This window comes from Fragaria vesca, linkage group LG5, assembly GCF_000184155.1.
Source record: "Fragaria vesca subsp. vesca linkage group LG5, FraVesHawaii_1.0, whole genome shotgun sequence".
Taxonomy (NCBI): Eukaryota; Viridiplantae; Streptophyta; class Magnoliopsida; order Rosales; family Rosaceae; genus Fragaria; species Fragaria vesca.
Window position 1 is genome coordinate 24319549 of NC_020495.1, and position 23246 is coordinate 24342794.

Genomic DNA, 23246 nt, shown 5'->3' on the forward strand with positions numbered 1-23246 from the left:
TCGTAGCCTCATCTTTTTCTAAGTGACTAGGACATATGGAAAGGAGGATGGTCGCCCTCTGACCATGGTCCAAAACTCTGTCAGACCTTTCTGCAACTTAATCCATGTGACCGTGATCAGATCAGTTCTCTTCTCTCTTGAACAAGTACACATCTTACCAGTTCAATTTGACCCGAGGACTTGTTTATTTTGGCTAACGTGTCAAAGCTTCTTTCTCTTCTCCAGCTAGTGTTGGTTATTTGTACAAGTGGAATTTTGAATGCACAAATCAGTGCATGACTTGTCATTGTATGGATCGAGCCCCCAGCCAGAATTGGACGATCAATGGCATATGGCTTCAGGCAACATACCGTGCATTTTTGGTATGATTGCACCTTGCGCCTAATTTTCGGCCAGCCATGATCTGGAGAATGAAGGACCATTTTCTCTGGTGATGTACATATCCGAAGGATACCCTCTTATTAGCTAGAAAAATTATAAGAACACATTATACAATCGACATTACTGTAAATTCATCTAATACCCCAAATAGTTGCTTTTCTTCTCCAATCTTGGCTGAAGAGGGAGAGGAGGCAAATGATCTGAAAATCATTGCGTAATCTTGAGCCTAGATTAGGGGGATCAGGAAATAGGTACACAATGCTCACAGAAGTGAATTTAAATTCTTTATGATTTCGTAGTGTGTGTCGGTATGTCCTTGGCAAAATTATAATGTGAACTTACAAGCTGCCCTACCAAAATTTAACTCGGATGCCACAAAAGTCAAGCAATCCAGGAATGAAAGTTAACATGAATGCATAGGCAATCATCACAGAAAGAGCTTTGACTGTTGATGCAAACAGGGTATCCACCAAAAAATTTATCAGACCTGTAAGCAAATTTGCCTGAACGAAGTAGAAGAAAGCATGATTATATTCTGAGCAAGAGAGGTGAAGAAAGCATGATTATATTCTGAGCAAGAGAGGTAAAGCTTTTTTTGTTTTTGATAAGCAAGAGAGGTATAGCTAGCATAAGTTAATACAGTAAATGGATTTTTGTTTACCAGAAGAAATATTGCTAGCAAATTGCGGTTATATGCTTCTTCAATTGTTGATGTTTTGGTTCCAGGGAGAGAATCAGAGACCAAAACTATTGCCAGACCCTGGAAAATGGATGGCAATTTATTAATAGGATAAGTATGATTCTCAAGTGTGTTCTCAAAGCATGAAATTTATGATATTTAATGAAAGAGACACTATCGATAACTTCAGCATTCTGAATATATACAGAAAAGATTAAAATATGTAACAGATAAGACCACACAAATAGAACCAAAAATACCAGTATGCAGCTGCAGAAGAGAAAGGCATAGTCAATTATTAACATGTACAGGAACTTCAAATTTCACAAAAATGACCCTCCTTTTGTTTTATACCATGTTTGGCAATATACTTTGCAACAACTCGACCCTCAGTTTCCCAGACCACTTCGGCAATTTTCAGATACAAGGAGAACATAGATAGATGTATCTACTTCCTCAAATAACTCTAGCACAATTATAAATATCAATCAACCAGTCCAACTACTCCATAACACCAGGACAACAACATTTGTAATATGATGAACAAATAATACAAAATTCATATTTCCAAAAGTCGACATGCCATTAAAACTGCTCCATCTAAATCAAAGGAGGAGATAAGAATAACCTGTAGATTTGTTGCCAATACCAGTGTAACATAAGGAAGATTGCACTGCATTAATAGTTAATTTAGTATTACTTCTTCAAAATTAGTATTCAAACACTTGGAAGTAAAAACAGAGTATAAGTACCGATCTACGAGAAACTCTCTCGACATGGCTATCTACAACCAGAGTTACTAGCCTGAAATGGAAAAGAGAATCAATCACCAGAGACACAGAAAGAATCAGTTACCAACAAGAGTTTGACAACATGTCTTGGAGTGGAGAATACCAAAACAGAAGTGAAAGTATTGCGGCTCTATTCCTTGTCGATTTCTTTCTACTTGTTGTAGCAGAAGAACGGTTACTGAAAAACAGAAAATTCCCCACCTGGACGCCAATGAGGTACATGCTCCAATAACCTGGAATGAAACAGATAAACAACTTTATAGAAGGATTTAATAGCAATAAATAGAAAAGGGGGTGGTGTAAACGGTGTTTGACACTACAGTTTCCTAAATTTGCACTCAGGTCTATGAGTATTAAAGCATTAATATAAACCATGGTGTTGCCGGACAACAGAACCAAAAGGCACTCCAAAAATAAGGAATATTCAATTACTATCTTACTCCCCTCCCCCTGCCCCCAAAAAAAAGGGCACACATCATTACGAGTTTGTTATCCCACAGAGATTAAGAAAATGGTAGAGATTTCTCATCCTAGAAAGTATCTGGTCTGGTCATCGTAATACCATCAATGCTATGTTAATGACCAAAACATATCAACCATTGAGCTGTTTACTCCTAATGAAATTGCTATACAAATGGAATGTATTACAATGTTAATTTTTGGCAATGACTTGATACACTACAATATTCACCAGCATCCAACTTATGCTGCTTTATGTAAAGTTGATACATTTCACCACTATATATTAGTCACCGAAATTAAGAGATTTACGAGTACTTAAGAAATGACTCTCATCTTTTTGGTTTAGTACTGAGGCTCTAAAATATCTGTCCATATCCTTGACTGGAAAGTCAAAATTAAAAAAAGTAAATTTCAATAGTACATGTTAAACTTTAAGAACTCTTACCAAATATGCTAAACAATCCCTCCTTATTTTGGCTAATTATGTCGCTTCCCCTGTCATTAGACAGCAGATACATGTTCAACCCCTGCACCAACCAACCCTCGTAACCTGAAGGAGAAAAACCCACGAAGGCTTATAAGAAGGTACTCCAAAGGCATTGCAAAACAAATGTTACCAAAAGTATACCTACTAGAATTAGTGCACCGAGAATTCCAGAATATTGTGCGGGCATATTGATTATGGATGTAAGAAATGAAATGGCAGCCATTGTGAAAAAGAAATTCCAGTGTACTCCATATTCAGCTGCATGAACCTATGACATATGAATGAAACAGTTTAAGAAAACAGACACATAACAAGCTTGCAAAGAATAGGAAAGCATCATGAAGAAATTAAAAATTTGTATGACGTCTTATTAAACAGAACAAAATACTAGTTGACCGGAACCAAACACATAAATTAAAGTACATTTTACGTGTCATCAGTGTCTACAATAGAATGTATCGTAACAGAAGCTCATAGTGATGAGCATCTGATTCCAAATTGGCTTTGGTTGAAAATTGGACATGGCCACAATGCAATTACTAACTCAAGCTGCTTTCCTCCTAGAGCTAATATGCTTCAAAAGCCTGACCTCAAGCTCAAGCCTGGCTTTTGCCTATTTTTCGGTCCCGTTGCTGGACAAATGATCCTCATAGTAGGATTGAACAGCATCCAACTCAGTTACTCGTTGATACTTTACCTTATTACGATGATAAGGACAAAGCGGATGGTTTGGCCTTCCATTTACATAATGTTTAAAGACTTTAGTTTATGCAATTAGGATTTGAAGCAACAAATTCTAGTTCCAACAGGCATGACACAACTCAGAAAACTACAGTTACATGTTCAGAACATATGGATTGCTACTTAATTATTCAACATATATCTGTTATTCTAATCTTAAACAGACATTATAGAACCTACCTGATAGTCTACACCTGCAGTAGAGAGAATGCGAGCTAACCCAAGGATGATTAGCGGAGTAGTAGATTTTATAGCAGTCTTCCATTTCCTGCAAGTGCACAACAAACACCAATAAGCACCTACATGCTATATAATCGCTACCACAGGAAGAACTGCTGCACAATGTTGATAGAATCCAATACATACTGGAGAGAGAGAGAGAGAGAGAGAGAGAGAGAGAGAAATCATAAATAACTCACTCCCACGACAGATTTCGTGCTTGCCGAGACACAAATGAGTTTATTACAACAAATGAGCCAACTCCGAAATCCATCTGACAGATCCAACATTCAAAACTTTTAGATTAGAAGTCTATTCTCCTCTCTTAATCTCTTTTTGTCAATGAATACTCATGCACAAGATATTTACGTTTAAAACAACAGCTGCGCCTCGAAGAAAACAGAACACCACAAGAATACAAAAATAAAACAAGGAAATATAAAGTCACTGAAAGGAAGATACATATAATACTAGACACAAAAACCACAATACAAATTCTGTGCGCGTTTAACTTTCAAAATAATAAGCTAAAATAATCACTGGAGAAAATATTGGGAGTTGAAAATTTTGCTTTTTTGTTTCCCTCATGGGAAGTTGTGTATTATAGTAGTAAATAAATAGGAGTTTTTGAATTTAATTTGTGTATTATAGTTAAACCCTTTATTCATCAAAAGATATTCTTTTTTTTTTTTTTAAAAAAAACGTTTTATTAATAACTCACACACCCTACATATGTCAGTGAGGTTTGAACCCATGACCTCAAAGTTGTCGGTTAAACACCTTAACCAACCAAGCCACGGCTTACCGATAAAATCAAAAGATATCTTGAAATAATATATGGTCTATGGATTCGGTCGTCTTTTCACGCCACTTTTGGCTAACAAAGCCTCTTCTCTTAAATAAAGTATAGATATGGTTTAATCAACAAAAAAGTTTCTCATTAAATCAAGGTGGGACGGTTATGGAGCACCAATAACTAATGATTGTTCCTAAGTCTTCTGCTATTAAATCTTGGTGATAACAGCTAATGAGAAAACTGTTTCTGACAAGGGAATGTTATCAATAAATCAGACAGAAATGTTGCACGAATATTTAGAGAAAATCACTGATCAGCAATTGATGACAATCTGGGGGGAAATTATGGTACTGCAATGGGAACTAAACATATGGTTTACTTGACATCTAGATGAAACTAAACAAATTCTAGCCAAATCCAAGACACAAGAAGTTACATAGAACATAGTTCAACAAGCTAAAGGACAAAAAAAAAACGAATAAAAACTAAAATATAATAATATCACTTGCAGATTCTTACCAAGCCAGTACCATAAGTTTCAGTCTTAGCATATCTTCTAGGAAAAATCTTGAAGTCAACAGCCAAGATGCATAAGCATGTTAGGATCATCTGCAGCAATTAGTTTTGTTCACAAATGAAACCTGAAAAAAATGCAGTAAAATCTAATCGACCTGATATAAACTATGCAGACGAAAGTGAGACTGCATACCATTACAACCCTATGTGATGTAATAGTTTTCCTAACAGAATCGGGTTCTTCTTTCAAAGTAGAACCAAAACCAAATCTGTAATCAAGTGCAAGCAGATGAGCGTCAGTATACTATAGGGAAAGCAATAAGTATATTCTGTCAATCATGAAAATATATTATATTGAGAATCTGCCACATGAATGACCTCCCCCCATGAAAAGGTACACCATCAAAGATCAGATGATATGTTTCCCTACAGAAGTGTGATCTAGAATACTTTACCTTTTGGCTGCAAAGCTGAAAACAACTAACAATGTTAGCAAAGTTGTCCAGATATACATCCAATCTGCTAGAACCTGTAATGAGTTATAATCAAATTGGATAAAATCGGTACATTTATACAGAAGAAATTATGTTCAATAAAGGAGATCCAAATAAGCCAAAAAACATACAATTAGACACCAAGAACATGAGCGAAGGCAAGAAGCTTGAAGATGAAGGGCGAAAAGATATAAAATCCGAATCCAACCAATGTTGGAGAAACAGAAACATAAATTACTCTAACAAAATATGCTTAGGACGTACATAAACTTTCGTAATTACTCAGAGTAAAAGAACACTTACAGTCAAAAATAAGACGAAGGGAACCATTATGAATAGAAAATCCACAGACAGTGCAGCCATGTAAGCCTGCCAACTCTTAGCACCAACTTTTGCATCATCATCCTTCTTCAATGTAACAACTATGGTAAACGAATCATACACCAATTAATTTACAAAAATTATACATATTAGCTGCATTTAGAACATACAAGCGTGGCAGGGAGAAGCTTATGCTAATGTAAAATAACAACATACGAATTGTGTGACATTGCCAAGCACGTACCAAGCCAATGTTAAACAATATGAAATAAAATAATATAGTGGTAGTGCATTTGACATAGCTAAAGTTGAGTTACAGTGATGTTAAGATTTTTTCATACTATTTAGGAAAGTTCCAAGGGGCTAAATCAACAAAATTGCAGTCAGCCTAAACAGCCTAAATGTATTTCTAGCACACAGCCACATTCTGTTAATTTACCCAAAAAGGACACAATGATCAAGTTCACAGTGACATAACTGAAAACAACAGCAATGTGGCAGCAATTACAAATTGTTCATAAAATAGGCAAGTCAACAATCTCAAACATTTCGAAGAAGAGATAAACAAAGAAAAAGAAAAGGAGAAATTGATTGTAAAACAGAGTTTTTGTAGTTTACCATCAGAAGGATGCATGAAACCCAATGATCGCCGCACCAGGAACAGAAGCTGAAAGCATCACAAGTAAAGATAGCATCAGATATATACATACACATGAAACTTAAAGATAACACCTTTTTGTATACAAAATAAGAGGGAAATTTACAGGGATTATTGTGGTGATGGCGGCGATTTCGAGCATGGAAGTTCCAGTCAGATTGCTGACGAATCTGGAAAAATAGAAATTGCGGTCAATAACAAATGATGAAAAAGATCAACAAAATCTGGGGAAGAAGAAGAAGAAGATGGATTAAGAGACAGAGCAGTAACTCTTCTTTGAGTCGTTTGTTTGGATTGAGAGACTTGGGAAACGAATCCATGGTGGTCGAATGTAGAAGTGAGCCAATCTGAAGAGGTTGGTGATGTTCTGTTGGGAAAGGACTGCGTATCTCTGTCTAACTGTCTTTCGTTAGTTGAGGTTCCATCAACTCCAGGGCTGATCACCTGCGGGATACATTTTAAGGGACGATTCAATCGCAGCCGTTGGATGCTAAATGAGTAAATGTTACGGTTCTAATGGAAACAAAACTATATTCAAACTCTGTTCATCGATCTCAGCAAACTTTGCAACCCAGAGAGAGATCTTCGCAGCTAGTTAATATTCTAACTCTGTTCATCTACTTTTCCTCATCTCACTATTATCCTTCCATAGAACTAATCTAAGCAACATGTAAACTAAATCCAACAAATATAGAAACCAGAAGTAACCCGATTAATAAAGACCCATTACCCAATCTTCTTGCGCCCCGACGGAGGTGATTTGGGTCTCTGGGTCTGAGGCTTGGTCGTTGCTACTCAACTCAAATTGAAGAAGAAGAAAAACAGAATTGGAGAGAAGTTAATTGGAGGATAGAGACAAACTCACAAAAGTAGCCTCCTCTTCTTATAGTAGTCTGCTTATGGTAAACTAGCCTCCCCTTCTTATAGTAGTTGGGATTTCATGTTTATATCTGCACATGCCTTCGAATCAAACGATTCAGGTCTGCAAAGCAGCAAAAAAATCAGTCCAAATTAAAGAAGTAAACCCACTACAGAAGACAGAAGTTACTTAAACTCAATATTGACAAAATCCAGATGAACATATCAAAGTTTCTATAAGAGCATGTCCACCTATAGAGAAAAATTCAACCCAGGTTGAATGCGCCACATAAGAATCTCACCCAAATGAAAAAAAAAACCCACCTTTCCACCCATAAAATGGGCTATCTCATTTTCCAACTCAGGTTGGATTGTTGGGGAGAAAAGTGACCCAGGTTGGAGGAGAAATTTAGCCCAGGTTACTTCAAGCCACATTAGTTGAGCCCACCCACATAGGTGACATCAACCTGACGTTGGACAAAACTTCACTCCTTTTGTCATGACATGTCAAAGATGGCCGGAGTTTGTACCACATGTCGTCGTCTCCTTCTCCCATTCAACAATTCAAAGCCAAAGGCCCACTAATCTTGACCGTTGGATTCAATCAAAAGTTAAATCTCATGGTTTATAATTAATCACCATTATTTTTGGTATAACGGTAGAGGAAAACGAAAAAAAAATGATGGGATGTAACACCTATTTTACACATTATGAAAAATTATGATTTTTTTTAAGTTCTCTTATTGATGTTTGTTTTTTTGTCTTTATATTAAATAATTTTTTTGTTTTATATTATTCTCTTCTATAATATATTCTTTTATTTTCTTACAAATTTCTCTAAGTTTATGTTTTGTGTTCTTTTTATTTGAATGAATTTTATTCCATAAGTTTATATTACTATAATTAATTTCATTAAGTCATAGTGTTTATTTAATTACTATTTATTTACAAAAAAAATCATTATTCACACATAAAAATGTTTTATTAAAATTCAATAAACAGTCATTGCCACGTGTCAGCTGAAGTCATATTTCTAACAGGTAGAAACTGTTGTCCAGTCACAGTGACCCAGAATGATACAAGTCACTGTGTTCAACCTAACCCAACGGGTGAACTTGCTCTAACCCATCATAAAAAAAAATGGGAACTTTATTGAGGAATAGATGACTGAAATCTGGGGTTTTTATGCAAAAGATAGGGTTTGTTTGATTCTCATATAAATGTGGTTTCTATGAACCACAATTATATGAAAATCAACTAATAATTATTTGCTTTCATTCAACGAATGCCAACAGAAAATAGAACGTCGAACCCAAAATCTTAAACTCTTTCTTAAAACCACTCTTCGAGAAAAAGCTATTCTTCCACCTAGAATTCTAAACCCAAACAACAGCCGTGAAAATTGCTACCCAAGAACCAAATTGGTCAGCAAATCAAACTACCCAGACCAGAAATCTGTAAAATAATTAATGACAATCCATAAACAGATCTTCTGTAATAATCAAATTATTGTGGACATGGAAAGAAAAAAGTATAGGGGTTAAAGGGGAGAGTGAAGAAAGATGATGTTGGGATTGAAGAAGAGTTTTTGGAGGATGAATCAAAGAAATGGCAAGGGGAGAGAGAATTGTGATGTTGACGCGAAGAGCCAGCAAGAATTAGGTCTTGCATAGTCCCATGGTTTTTTTGCCTCTCTCCGTAAGAAGGTGTTGACTGTAATTTGGGGACTGCATAGTCTCATTTAATGTAGTCCTTACTGTTGCCAAACACCGGACTTGTTCTTGTGTAAGACTTAATCATGTCCTGCCTCACGTAATCCCGAGTAACAAACGTGCGGTAATTGTTTTCCAGTAGGTGAGCAGGCCTCTATATATGCTAGTTAGTGAATTGGCGACTTATCTTATCATTTTTTGTTTTAGGAAAACTATCAAGAATTATATTAAAATCCAAGAATACCATAACAGTAGACAAGAGCCGATACGGGTTCAACTGTAATCTAAACCTATTCCAGAAGCCTCAACACATCTTTACAATCAACCTCAAGAAAAAACAACCATTTCAAACATTATATATCAAAATTGTCAACATATATGCACATGTAACCTCCTATTACATTGACAAACAAAAAATAACCGTCAATCGTCCTTGGAAACGACAACATAACCATGGCACACCCCGCAACACAACCAACGACACCAAACCTATACCAAAACCTCTAAACCCCTAGCTCAAAGAGAAAGAACAACACAAAAACTTCCTAACATCAAACTAATTAAATAACCAAAATAAACCACACCTAGGCCCAAAGTGGACCCAGACCCACCTGAACCCAAGGCCCTCAATAGGCAGGCCACCAATGAACACGACCCAAAGAGAATCCAGCGGTCCCCCTGTGCCATCCCATTGCCCCATCGCCAGCAAACAGTCGTCATGCACCCGCAAGGCATCACCGACCGCCACTCACGCCACCACCTTCCAGAATCTGCATCAGAAGTTGGCGTAGCGATCTAACCGAAATCAAGAGGCAAATCTGATTAGGTCAGCGCCGCCGCCTTCTCCCCTTCACGCTGCACCGTCTCTCCAGTCCACCTCACTGCCACAACGATCTGCCTCACTTGACCAATGACTATCCATCACCGCTGAAGCAAAACAAACAACAAACCAAAAAGGCACTAGATGTCCTCATGACCACCAGTCCCTTGAATAACCCCCACCTCTCAGACCACTTATACCAGCATATAGGATATGACCACCATCTGGTCACCCTTAACTCTCGTTTGATGACACCTAGCTACATCGGATGCGCTGTCTGACAGAGGAGATAATCAAATTTTTGAAACCCTAGGAGTCGTTGGGTATTTCCTACAAGTGGTGCCCTTGGAAGAAAAAAAAAGGTGAATTATCTCGTATGTATTATTATCGAATTAAACGCTTGTTTTCTGAATTGTTTAAGAGATTTAGAAAAACACGCGTTTTTTATCAAGTTAGCTGAATTATTAGAAAAATTTTATTCACACATTCTTATATGAATTGAAATTTGTTTAGTCCTTATGGTTTGAAATCGACATATGTTTAATCCTTGTGATTTTATTTTAATCTAAATAGTCTTTAAAGTCATAATTTTTTATCCAAATAGTCCTTATGGTTTTATTTTAATCTGAATAGTCCTTAACACATTCTTATATGAATTGAAATTTGTTTAGTCCTTGTGGTTTGAAATCGACATATGTTTAATCCTTGTGATTTTATTTTAATCTAAATAGTCCTTAAAGTCATAATTTTTTATCCAAATAGTCCTTATGGTTTTATTTTAATCTGAATAATCCTTAAAGTTATGATTTTCATCCAAACAGTCCTTCAGACAATTTTCTCAGTTAAAGGCCATAAGGACTATTTGGATGAAAAATCATGATTTTAAAGACTATTCAAATTAAAATAAAACCACAAGAACTATTTGGATGAAAAATTGTGATTTTAAGGACTATTCAGATTAAAATAAAACAATAAGAACTAAACAGATATCGACTTCAAACCAGAAGGACTATACAATATTTTACACTTCTTATATACTTAACACACATCTCTTATATTTTGGGTGCGGCTATTATATTTTGCTAATTAACCACTTTGTTCACCCAACTTTCTCTTCTCACCCTACATATAATTTTTTTAATTTGAAGTTTACTTAGTTCACCCAAATCAATACCGAAAATTCTATTTTTTTTTCTATTTATTTTCCTCTACATCTCTCTCAATTATTTTTAGATTTCTCTTCGTCTCTCTCGATCGATTAGTCTCACAAATGAAAAACATGAAATCAAAAATGAGATTATCTACTTTGAAGACTTCGAGTATGTCTCTAGATTCAGTCGACGTTAAATGATATATTTTGAGTCATAATAATTGTTAAGATAACATGACAACGATTGAAAATAATGAATAATTATATAAACAAAAGAGTGCTAAAGTTTAATGATGAATGAAGAGATTAATTCAATGTTTAATTAGTATGTGTTTATAGGGTGTAGTAAGAAAAATAAATTGTAATTTTAAATAAGGTATTGTTCTTTGTTATCAAGATATTTCAGTTTTTCAATAAATAGGAAACCTGTAGGTGTAAGAAAGTAGTTAGTAGGGTGGCAATTAGGCGTGTAAATACGAAACTGTAAACAAAACAAAACAAAAACAAAAACAAAAAAAAAAAAAGTGGTGCTAGAGACCCAAAAAATATTACAAAAATTTAATACTAAATGACGTGCCATATGCCATCTCATTGGTTTTTGTTTAGAAAATAAGTGATGTGGAATTTAATTTAATTTATTAATTAAATTGTTTAGATAACCAAACTTTCCCCCCTTTATCAAATAGAATATATGAACACCATCAGAAAAAAAAAACAAATATATTAAGATTCATATCACATATCATTCACTGGAAAATATATAGTTACAATGAATCTAATTAGAGTGCACCTAGTGCTGTGGTGGGATTCCTGCAAGTATACAGGGTGGAAGTAGTATAGTGAATGGAAGAAAAAGGGTTGTCGTCCCCACGAGGATATTAGTTCAATTTAAATTATAAAATACCTAAACTAACTACACTGAAACACAAAATCACGATAACAATTTAAAGAAACAAAGAAACAAGAAAATAAGTAAACAAACAATTATGAATGAATCTAGGATGTCAGAATCAACCACTAACAATCATATTTATGCTTTGATGCAACTAACAGATTCTTTCATTTCTCTAGATGACAATTCCCGTATCTAAGTCCAGGTACGACACTTAGACCATAGTTTTCCTTAAGTGTATGATTCTCTCCAGGTACGGTAGAGGTCGTATATCCTAGCATGCAGTCTATCCAGTTACGGCTTAAATTTAACATGTAAGACTCATTACGTTCTAGAAAACAAAAGAATCATGCAAACCATTACTTCAGTTACGACAATAATGTAATTCACAACTCTTAACCACAATAAGCTAATATGAATTATATTGCAGGTACGCCTCAAATTCATCTGCTAATTTACTAGATACAAAGCCCTAAGGTGATCAATCAAAGAACTCAAACATATAGCATCAATTAAAATAGTGACTAAGAATTCATCACAAAGAAACTATAAATCTATTAATCAAACATTAAAAACATAAACAATCATGCTAAGACATCATCCTAACCCTAAAAAAGGTTTAACAAAATATAACTAAGGAAAATATAACGAAAACATAAAAATAATGGAAAGGTGAAAGGTGGATGGATCTCTGCTCCTTTAAGCGTCTACAACGTGCTCTCGAGACCTCCTTTTCGAGTGAAATTCATGCTCCTTTAAATAGAGAAATTTCCTGCTCATCTTTGGCTTCAAATTTTTCCTTGTAAGACTTAGATTCAAACTCCTTTCTTGATATAGAATGGGAAAACCTTGAGATATTTCTTGTAGAACTATGAATACATGTACTTCTTGAATCCTCATCTGCATTATTGTCCTTGAAGCTTTAGGGTTGACGGTCTTGTGACACGGAACTTGAGTTCTCCACAAAAGCTTGTAAATCCGAGCAGATTTTCTGATATATATGACCTATCTTCACTCAAACGATCATAACTCGGTCTAGAAGTATATTGAAATCGAGATCTGTAAAATCCTACATAAAGTAGACTTCCGTAGCTTTCCAATGATATAAGTCTCATAGTCTGATTCGATCCGAGTAATTCCCAGTAATTCAGCGAAATTGGCTGTTCTACGGAGGCAAATTCTGACACATGGGATTGCAGTCGTCTTCCAACCCTTATTTGCGCATTTTAGCTCATTTTTCTTCTATCTACGTCACAAACCTACAAAAACACTAAATTAACGTAAATAAGTCATAAAGAAGAGAGCTAATCACAAATCTCAAGCATAAGAGGCTTAGAAATATAAGATAATATGAGCACATCATGCTGCAATGAAAATGAAAGAAAAGATAAGACTGTAAAATTAGGAGATTGTGAATGAGAAAGAGGAAGAGAAAACCCTCAAACTTAAAAGCGTAAACTCAGAGTGTTTGCTATCATTCTCTATTGCCTAAAACTTTCGATAGCAAACTATGAGATATAAATTAACTAGACTAAGCTTTTATTGCATTTCTAGTATCATGAACGAGGGGAATTAAGGGGGCTCTCAAACATGAAGGCATGAAGCCGCTCCGTGTCGTAGGCGTCTTTGCATAATCAACATCTGATGCAGAATTATAATGATGTGAATGCAATTGAGGGTTGATTGACAAAGCTTCCATAGCTTGTGTACCATCTTATTTATCAAATAGTTTTACTATTTAAGCTATATCATATACAAGGAAGGGTATAATTGTTTGAATTTGGAAGAAAAAAGAGAAGGTTTGCAACAAATGATTTCAAGTCAAGATATCTATCTAGAACAAAAATAGCAGAGGGATAAGGTTTGGAGTTGATTTGAACACTGGTATGGCAGGGTGGAGGCGATTTCCAGAAAATATATGGGATTTTTAAAGAAAAAAAACAAGGAATTAGATCTAAATTTTAAATTAGACTAAATTTAAGGAAAAATGAAGAAATTCCATCTCATCAATCTCATTGTAAGCAAAAACAATGACATAGCGCATGCCACATCATTTGGGATCTAAATTTTGTATAAAATTTTGGGGTCTATAGCATTTTTCAAAAAACAAAACAAAACAAAACAAAGCCGAAACTGAAAAAACCAAACCAAAACAAAACCGAACCGAATTGGTTTGGTTTTTGGTTTTGACCCTTGAAAAACCGAAACGAAACCCTAAAATGACGTCTTGAATATTTGATTTGATTAATGTGATTTTTAGGTTTTAGGTTTTATATGATGGGAGGGGGTCTAATGAAGACCATCTTGTTGAGGACTAGTTGATGATTTTTCCTTTTATTGGTTTATTACCCACTTTAATTTCAATCACATTTTTCTATCTCAACCGTTTATTTTTTAGGTCTCTATAAGAAGATCACTTCAACAAATTTTCAATCAAATTAATGATCGTTAAGGAATCAAACTAAATCAAATCAATGGATGATCCAAATCCGTCAAACATGAACTGTTGAACTGTTCAAGTTTATAATCGATAAATCACATATATGAATGTCATAGCGATTTTCAATTTGGATGAAAATTTGTAGAGATGATCTACTCATATATATCTACAAACTAGACGGTTCACATATGTGATTGAGAACAAGGTGAAACGAAGAAGTCATCAATTAGTCCTCAACTTAGTGGTTCTCATTATATGTTTTTAAAAAAATATTTTGCTTTATATTGTTTTTATGTATATGTAGAAATGTTCATGGTCTCATCATGTATGCAAAGTGTATGTTACCCCCAATATCGAAGACTCATTCTTGCGAGCTTAAGATGATGGACTCTTCTCTATTCTCAATTTTTTCTTTTTAAACTTTAAATTTTGAACTTTATTTTGATGAATTTTAAATTATGGAGTAGCTTTATATTTTGTGTTGAATGTGAATGATGTGCCGATGTGGTCTATTCCTAATCCTTTCGAAATTGCATGATATCATCTAATAGTAAGTTGATATAGCTATATATATGTCTAGCTATGCAAAATTTCTGGATTTGCTTTGACAAAAAAAAATTAAAGAAAAGGCAAAAGAACTTAACAACATATCAAAACAATGAAGATACAAATTTACAGTTTGCTGATCTCTCCACCAGCTCTAGAGCTAGACTCAGAGACCTCTCCAAAGCCACCTTTGGAACTGCCTCTTTGTCTTGAAAACTCCCCAAATGTAGTAGAACTTCCTGTCGGATTGTGCCCTCTAAGAAGTCTTATCTTCACATTCTCTGGTAATCTGAGCGTATACCTATCCTCCTCTTGTCTAGGCCTAACTATAGAGTGTCCTGTCGAGTGTGACCTCGAAAATCTTTCCGTTTCATTCTCTTCATTTTGTCCATCAATTTGTTGATCTGCTTTTACATTCGAAATAGCTTTATCAGCCAAATTTTGTTGATGATGATTATGACTTTCTTCTTGTCTTTCTTCGCCTTCTTTGTCTTCAATGTCAATTCGGATTTCATCTTGATCGTATATGGAGTCATGACCTTCATTAATTTCGTGGATGGCATTCTCATGAGCAAGCACCGGAGACTTGTCCATTATACTTTGGGACAATTCAAGGTTTCCGCGGCAAAAGGGACATGTTTTGTGAGACTCGAGCCACAAGTCGATGCATTCTTGGTGGAAGACATGGCAACAAGCTGTTAAAAGACGTAGCATGCTATCATCTTCAAACTCCACCAAGCAAATTGCGCATTCTAAACCGTACTTCTCTATGCGAAAATCTTTTACACTTGCGTAGATGAAGGTCGGAAATGATTGTATTAGTGAGTGGTCGAGGCCTTCTTTGGGAGGAACAGGTACACCCACAAGGTGGCCGGAGGGGGTGCGCTGAAGAGAGGTGAGGACATTTTCCATAAAACACTTGCAAAAGTAAATAGTAAAGAAGCCAAAAAAAAAGAAGACGAGGAGAAGGACGGTCAAAAGGACAGTGATCGATGGAGAGGAACTGATATCTTCCGGTGGAGAGTAACTATTGGAATGCGTCGTAGCTGACATTCCCTGCATAACGTACTAGGAAGCAATATTGTCGGAGTACGTGGCCGGAGATGGAGTTGCACTTCCGGCCGGGCTAATCGATTAACTAATTAGTACATAAGATGGCAGAGAAATGATCGCAACATACAATGTTTTTGGTGTCGGTGCTGGTGTTGCGTTCTTGCAATATTAATTGTTTCGTTTGATTGTTGCTATTAGAAGGAGAGAGAAACAAGGAGGCATGTCAATGCATATGAGCTGTTTCTGTGAGTATAGAAAATGATGGCTAATTTGGGATGGTGATGTGGAAGTGTTGGTTTGTGGTATTTGGTAGCAAACCATAGCATTTGAGCGAGTCCTTGTGAGAAGTATATGGTATCAACAAATTACTCTCAATTCACTAAAATCACCGATTAATATGTGATTAAATAATACTGTAAATTAAAGGCAATGGACATGGAATTAAGCACCCATCTTAGTTTTGTTGGCAAATAAAATGATAGACATAAGCCTAGCATCTCCACCGCGCGCATTCGCGTTTAAGCACATATAATACAATCTTAATAGGCATGTAAACTATTAGTCATTCTTAAAAAATAGATGATCGATTGCTAAAATTCATTTGCTGCATGCATGCGATTATTAAGATATATGGCACGACTCTTTCAAATAAGGTATAGTGGCATGAATGCTCCTCTATCTTTTCATCTTATCGCATTGTAACAGTGACCATGCCAACATGCCAATTGGGTCTTCTTCAATTTGGGTTCAGATATATGGCTTGTTTTTTCATTGGCTTTGTAGAGAGGTTTGGTTTGGTCACTCCTGAGTTCTTTTTCTTTTTTTGTCTTCTTTTTATATATTGAAAGGATAGGGAGCTAGCTGCTGCTCCTGATCTATCTAGCCTTACGCCAAAAGAAAATCTTTATATTCATAATGAACCTATCTGGGTCGAACTTCAAAACTAATATGCATCCCTTACACAAGATAGATCAACCAGAAAAAAATAATATGGCTTTAATAATGTTGATTCAATTAGTAATACGTACTGTATTTTCTACTACTTCAATGAGCTAATAATATCAGTAAATATGTTCATGATGCACGTCATCAGATGAATACAGAATAAAGAAGATGACCAAAAGTTGGCGCATGCCTCATCCAATTCTTGCTTCCATATATGTAGGTCATATGAAAAATGAATACCACTGAAATTGAGACTTTCTTGAGGAAACTACCATTCTCATGTTAAATTGATGATTTTTATCACCAACTAATTCACTGCACCTACCAAACCCAGATACACACCACAACTCTTGCATCCATCTCTCTTATAAAAACCAATACACGGCCGTCTGAGTACGCATATCAACTTCAACTTCTACGTGCATAGATATACCAAAACCTCATACAAAAATGGTGGTGAAGTTCAAAGACTGCGAAGTAGTGAAACCCTCTAAAACCACATGGAAAGGTTCCCTAACTCTATCAGAATGGGACCAAGTTGGAACCATCACTCATTGTCCCACTATATACTTTTATAAATCAAACCCTAACTGGGTCACACCACAAGACGCAATCCCCAACTCACTCAAGGACTCGTTAGCTCGTGCATTGGTTCCCTTCTATCCATTAGCAGGCCGCCTCCGTTGGATTGGTGGCGGCCGCCTCGAGCTCGACTGCAATGCCATGGGAGTCCAATTCGTAGAAGCCGAGTCCAACTCCAAACTCGAAGACTTTGGTGACTTATCACCGTCGCCGGAGTATAACTATCTTGTTCCCACGGTTGACTACAGCCTCCCCATTCATGAACTTCCCTTGTTGCTTGTACAACTTACTAGGTTCAAATGTGGTGGTGTTAGTCTTAGCCTCACCATTTCACATGCTGTTGTTGACGGCCCAAGTGCACTACATTTCATTTCTGAGTGGGCACGCCTTGCTAGGGGTGAGCCGTTGGAGGTGACGCCGTTTCTGGATCGAAAAGTCATGCAAGGTAGAGATGACAACACCCCGGCGGCAGCGAAACCTCTACCGCTCGACCACTCAGAGTTCGACCAGCCGCCACTCTTACTTGGGCAATCAGATAACGTAGAAGAAAGGAAGAAGAAAACCATTGTTTCTATGCTAAGACTTCGTAAAGATCAGCTCGAGAAACTGAAGTGCATAGCTAATGATAGTTACGACCTTTACAACAACAGCTCCTCTGCTGGCAGCACTACTAAACGTGGTGGTTATACGCGTTACGAGACAGTTTCGGGGCATATCTGGAGATGTGCTTGCAAGGCAAGGAAGCACAAAGCCGAGCAGCCGACGGCATTGGGGGTTTGCGTCGACTCGCGCAGTCGAATGCAACCCCCATTGCCTCAGGGCTACTTCGGAAATGCAACCTTTGATGTGATTGCTACGAGTCATTCGGGGGAGCTGGTTTCAAAGCCATTAGGTTACGCTGCAAGTAGAATAAGGGAGGCCATCGAGAAGGTGTCGAATGATTACGTGTTGTCTGCAATTGAAAACATGAAGAACCAACCAGATCTGACTCGGTTTCAAGACCTTCATGCTTTAGGAAGTGACGAAGGGCCTTTCTATGGAAACCCTAATCTCGGGGTGGTGAGCTGGTTAACATTGCCGATATATGGTCTGGACTTTGGGTGGGGGAAGGAGATTTATATGGGTCCAGGAACTCATGATTTTGATGGGGATTCATTGATTCTTCCAAGTTCGGATGGAGATGGTTCTGTGGTTGTTGCGTTATGTCTTCAAGTGGCTCATATGGATGCTTTCAAGAAGCATTTCTATGAGGATTTAAGTATCTAAGAATTACATATAGTCCATATATACTACTGAGATACAAGGGACATATACAAATAGTAAATAAGATTTTATATGCATGTATCAATTAAGTTATATCCATGTACGTAAGAGGAATTTTACCCGCAAATAAAGAAACTATGTTATCTTCAATGATGATCGAGTTAGCTGTTATATTGGCGTGGGAGATATTAGAATTGACAACGTATAAATTGTACTCCTTAAACTGCTTTTGCTAAGGAACGTATCGACATACAATAAGAAAGAAGTACAATTGGAAAACAAGATTAATTCGAGAAATTGCTTATTAAGTTTACTGAACATGAAAATGAATTCAAGAAAACATTCAAACAGACTTCCTAACAGATTTTATAACTGGGAAAAGAAGCTCGTAAGTTAATTCATTTGATTATAATTGCTTCCTTGGTTGGTAATGGTCTATCTTTCCTTGTGCTGCAGGCTAGCTATCTCTTTGTTAGTTGAAACTTTGATGAGTTCTTCTAGTCCAGTGTTTGGAAGGGCAGCTTCAACGGATCGGATCGGAGCTTGCGAAGAGCATATATGTTGCACAAAATGCAACCAGAAGCAACAGCTCGAAACTTGGTTACTGTGCAACTCCCTTCACTAATACCAGAGTCAATCCAGAATGAGAGAGATGCGACTGCATTAGTGGTGAAAGATAGAAAGGGAGGGAGGGACTTATTTGATTGATAATTAAAAGCAGGGGTACAAGAGCTAATGAGGGTCATCTCATAATTATATATGGCAACAAGGATTGGTACTGGGAAAGTGATACAATAGCTTCAGTTACATTTGCAACAACAAAATTCACAGACGGAATATACGGGCTGACTCCAACAAGCCTTGCATCAACCTGAACTTGAAGCAAGCATACAAAATCTACTTCCAACAGAAAAGTTACAGCTACATGATCCTGTAATCTCTTATGGAGATTACCTGTCGAGTTTCCTAACAAGCTCCACGGAGGGTACAAGTGACCGTTGTGCAACTTAAACATTTGCAGGGTAGTTAACCCCAAATTTTATTCCATATCATCTATCCAATCACCATATATCCTACTGATTTTGTCTGGCCCCTTCCATTTCTGATGGGCTCTCTGCCCTGGCCTCTGACTTACTATCGATAATCTTTGTGATGGAACTCCATGATATAAATCAGAATGAGGAACAATAGGGACTGATACTACCACATTATCAGCTGGAGTTTTCAAAGGCACTCCTCCCTGCTTATTGTCAAGAGGAACTGAAGAATCTCTAATTTCACCGTCCACAAGCCCACCTCCATATCGGTGTAATTCTGTAGTCAGAAAATCAGTAAATCAGATATTCACATTTCCAAGAGCATCATAAAGTTATGATAAAAGATGTATATCAATCAGTTCACTATAACAAAGCCATTGCACCAATCTAAGAGCCTAAAACAGACAAATCACCTCTTCAAATAAAAAAAACAGACAAATCACCTAAAAGTAGCTGAAGACTAATCCTCAGATAGTGGCACAAAAATTTATGACCCACAGATGACGCCAAGTGCTTCCAAATAAGAGCAAATTTGCATCTAATGACAACAAAGTGAAGATAGATAGGAAAGAACAAGTCAGTGGCCTGATCACACGTAGATTTCAGAAGAAACAGCATTGGGCGGTCAAACTAAAACAAGTTATAAATCCACATTCTGCATCCCCTGACTTTGCTCAAGCTTAATGCACTGAATGTGAATTCGATGTGTGCCCATGTAAGAAATAGGCTATTCCCCTAAACTTCAGGGCACAATTTAACCCACTGGTGTGCATACAATTGATCACCAGTGGATTAGTCACTCTTAAGCTGGTTGCTGATGTGTACATCGTTGCCTTAAAGGAATATGGTCTAACATGACTAGATAATCATATACATCAGGGTTCTAAGGAGTTTCCAAACGATTTTTTTATGACCTAGATAGTTATTCAACTTAGAGAAGACCTGACTTTCGTATCTGGTATCTAAAAGAGGAAATATTAAGCAGTAAGATACTGGGTATGAGTGTACGACTACAAGCATTCCATTCAACATTAAAGGGGTATATGCAGTTTTAGGAGCATCGCTTACAGTTTCATTCCCTTACAAATTTTCCAACGGAACATGCACCCTTCTTCCAAGTTTATCTGGACCTTCTTTAGACATTAGTTTGCTCCTATCCTTTCTTCCTTTTGAGTGGGATGGGGAACAGACCTGGACCCCATGGGTGACTTGCTGACTCTAGGTGGTCTGTTGTCTGTGACTCTGTGTATCCTACCAAGCTTAAACTAGTTTGATCTGGAGTAAGGGTCACCTCTTATTTGAGCGGTCTGTCCTAAGGGTATTCTTTGGCTGGTCTTCTTCCTTAGCTCCCTTCCTATTCACTAATGATACTCAACTATACAAATCCTAAGTATTAAGAGATACAAAAATCATTCAACTGCAACTATTAGCACAGGCACCTTATGCAGCACCCTGCTTCGCATAGATGACAGGGAGAGGAAGAGTTACCTACACTCTGTCCAACCGAACAAAGGGTGGATGGTAGGAAACAATTTGACAATGCAGGTAAGAATTCTTGTTGACACAGATGTCCCTTGAAGTGTCTCTAGGGCTCCAGTAATATATAGGATGAAATGGGTGGTATGGAAAAAAGTTCTAAGCTAGACACCCCAGAAGTCCAATTTTAGTATCAGACTTGGGCTTGCCAAAACCCATGAATGACTAGCACACACTAAGATGTTTCTTTATGAGGTAAAAGAACCAAAAGCTTTCTTCTTGAACTCTTATTTGTCAAGGGGCAAAACCCAGAATTCACTAAAGAGCAAACAATGATAGCATATTAAAAGGAATGACTTAATTTGCTGAAGCACTTAATCACATCAAAATCAACAAAACATTGATCCACAGCAGACTACTATGTAATAAAAGGACAGTAATGGAGCCGAAGCAAGATAGCCAGTTCTAAGAAGAAAAGATGACATCATAAGGGTATGAGTTACTACTATGGAGGATGGAACTAATATCACTCAAATCAATCTTCGTTACCAATTTCAAGCTACAAAGACTGAAGAAAGCATATATAAACAAATAAACTTCAAGTGCTTTCTGTTCTCAAAACAGGAATGAAAAAAGAGTCAATAACACATACCCGCTACACCATGAGCAAAATGGCATTTGCTTCCAAATGGGCAATAACCTGTCAATTCCCACTTATTACATATCCTTGTTTTCCAATTTGATGGCTTATTATTTGCTCCACCCGCAGCAGCGGCAGCGGCAGCACCACCATATCCTCCGGGACCTAAACTTATTGCCACACTCTCCCGATTCTTCGAACTCTCATCATGAAGAAAAGTGCAATTATCTCCATAAGGGCACCCTTCCTCAGTATAGAACTTCTTACAATGCCTCCCTTTATATGATCTCTGAGTCTCCACACCATACCCTGTGGTCACAATTGGAATCTGAAACTCTTCCCTGGGCTCTGAAGACACTGCCTTTTCTTCCTCATGAGCAGCCACAATCTCTTGCCAATTAGGAGGAGGCCGCCGAAGCTCCTCAATGCTATGAGCAAAGTTGCAGTTGGTGACATATGGGCACGTCCCAGCTCGAAACTTGCAACAAAGCTTGGTCTTGAAAAACATCTTCCCAATGGCTTTCGACCGGTTAGAAGACGTCACATCTGGGGTGTTCCTAGATTTCTTGTTGGGAGGTTCGCTGCCAGAGCGACTCTGGGATTGCCTCTGATCATAATTCGAGTTGGACATGGTATCCCCCATTGCATCACCATTATTCCAAACTTGATACTCATCCTCAGTAGCCCAAACTGCTTGGTCACCAGACCACATATCACCACCACCACCATTCCCAGTGATTACTTGGACTACATTTGTTTCTCTACCACCATAACTCATTGCAACTAGAAAGTAAACTCCTTTAAATCAAAACAAAATGTCTTGTACAAACCCTAACTGCTATCCTAAACTTTTCTGTAACACACAGATGAACACCCAGAAACTAAATTCACCCAAATTCTATTGAAATTGATGAAATTTGAGCAAAAAGAGAAATGGGTATCTCAAAAACACATCCAATACACAGTATACAGCTTTAGTTATGAAACTTGCGAGAGTGAATTACAACAACAACAAATACAACACACAACAGATCAAAGATAGTACAAATCTAAAAGAGAAGAGAAGGAAACAAGTTACCAAGTTGGAATTGCGGATGGATCTAAAGCCTTACAAATAATAAGAGAAAGTGCAATAGCAGAAATGGGAAATGGTTAAATAAAGTGAAAGGGAAGTTGGTGAAGAGTTAATGGAAGGGGTGGGAAAAGGAAAGTGAGAATTTAGAGATGGATTTTGGTTCAGAGAGTCCCCAAAAGAAGGAGAACATCATCTTCCGAACTACAAACATC

The 23246-nt window shown here is 36.9% G+C and overlaps 4 protein-coding genes across 4 annotated transcripts; 1 reads left to right on the forward strand and 3 right to left on the reverse strand.

Annotated features, from left to right (window-relative positions):
• Positions 1 to 384: 384 nt before the first annotated feature.
• Positions 385 to 7537, reverse strand: LOC101309935 (uncharacterized protein At4g17910-like). The gene is made up of 17 exons (XM_004300361.1): positions 7411 to 7537; positions 6816 to 6989; positions 6652 to 6715; positions 6506 to 6554; positions 5870 to 5988; positions 5528 to 5601; positions 5275 to 5341; positions 5076 to 5165; positions 3961 to 4034; positions 3722 to 3809; positions 2942 to 3068; positions 2759 to 2863; positions 1955 to 2084; positions 1813 to 1864; positions 1689 to 1733; positions 1043 to 1141; positions 385 to 884 (listed from the first exon to the last, which is right to left on the reverse strand). Exons 2-17 carry the CDS (start codon positions 6863 to 6865, stop codon positions 732 to 734), a joined length of 1386 nt encoding a protein of 461 aa, XP_004300409.1. The 5' UTR covers positions 6866 to 6989; positions 7411 to 7537; the 3' UTR covers positions 385 to 731.
• A 7552-nt stretch (positions 7538 to 15089) lies between these two features.
• LOC101295429 (RING-H2 finger protein ATL29-like) lies at positions 15090 to 15875 on the reverse strand. Its single transcript, XM_004301733.1, has one exon. The coding sequence runs from the start codon at positions 15873 to 15875 to the stop codon at positions 15090 to 15092; it is 786 nt and encodes a 261-aa protein (XP_004301781.1).
• A 1536-nt stretch (positions 15876 to 17411) lies between these two features.
• Positions 17412 to 18809, forward strand: LOC101295724 (spermidine hydroxycinnamoyl transferase-like). Its single transcript, XM_004301734.1, has one exon. It carries the CDS (start codon positions 17412 to 17414, stop codon positions 18807 to 18809), a length of 1398 nt encoding a protein of 465 aa, XP_004301782.1.
• Positions 18810 to 19379: 570 nt separating this feature from the next.
• Positions 19380 to 23246, reverse strand: LOC101310225 (zinc finger CCCH domain-containing protein 56-like). Its single transcript, XM_004300362.1, has 2 exons — positions 21972 to 23246; positions 19380 to 20120 (listed from the first exon to the last, which is right to left on the reverse strand). Exons 1-2 carry the CDS (start codon positions 22735 to 22737, stop codon positions 19846 to 19848), a joined length of 1041 nt encoding a protein of 346 aa, XP_004300410.1. The 5' UTR covers positions 22738 to 23246; the 3' UTR covers positions 19380 to 19845.

Bases quoted from the DNA above. Each gene is read 5' to 3' on its own strand.
- LOC101309935 (XM_004300361.1), bottom strand. From the start codon at position 6,865: ATGGATTCGTTTCCCAAGTCTCTCAATCCAAACAAACGACTCAAAGAA. The intron at 6,716-6,815 runs GTTACTGCTCTG...CTATTTTTCCAG, and splicing joins AACAAACGACTCAAAGAAGA to ATTCGTCAGCAATCTGACTG. The intron at 5,166-5,274 runs GTTGTAATGGTA...TAATTGCTGCAG, and splicing joins AAACTATTACATCACATAGG to ATGATCCTAACATGCTTATG.
- LOC101295429 (XM_004301733.1), bottom strand. From the start codon at position 15,875: ATGGAAAATGTCCTCACCTCTCTTCAGCGCACCCCCTCCGGCCACCTT.
- LOC101295724 (XM_004301734.1), top strand. From the start codon at position 17,412: ATGGTGGTGAAGTTCAAAGACTGCGAAGTAGTGAAACCCTCTAAAACC.
- LOC101310225 (XM_004300362.1), bottom strand. From the start codon at position 22,737: ATGAGTTATGGTGGTAGAGAAACAAATGTAGTCCAAGTAATCACTGGG. The intron at 20,121-21,971 runs GTATGTGTTATT...TTCTGACTACAG, and splicing joins TTTTGCTCATGGTGTAGCGG to AATTACACCGATATGGAGGT.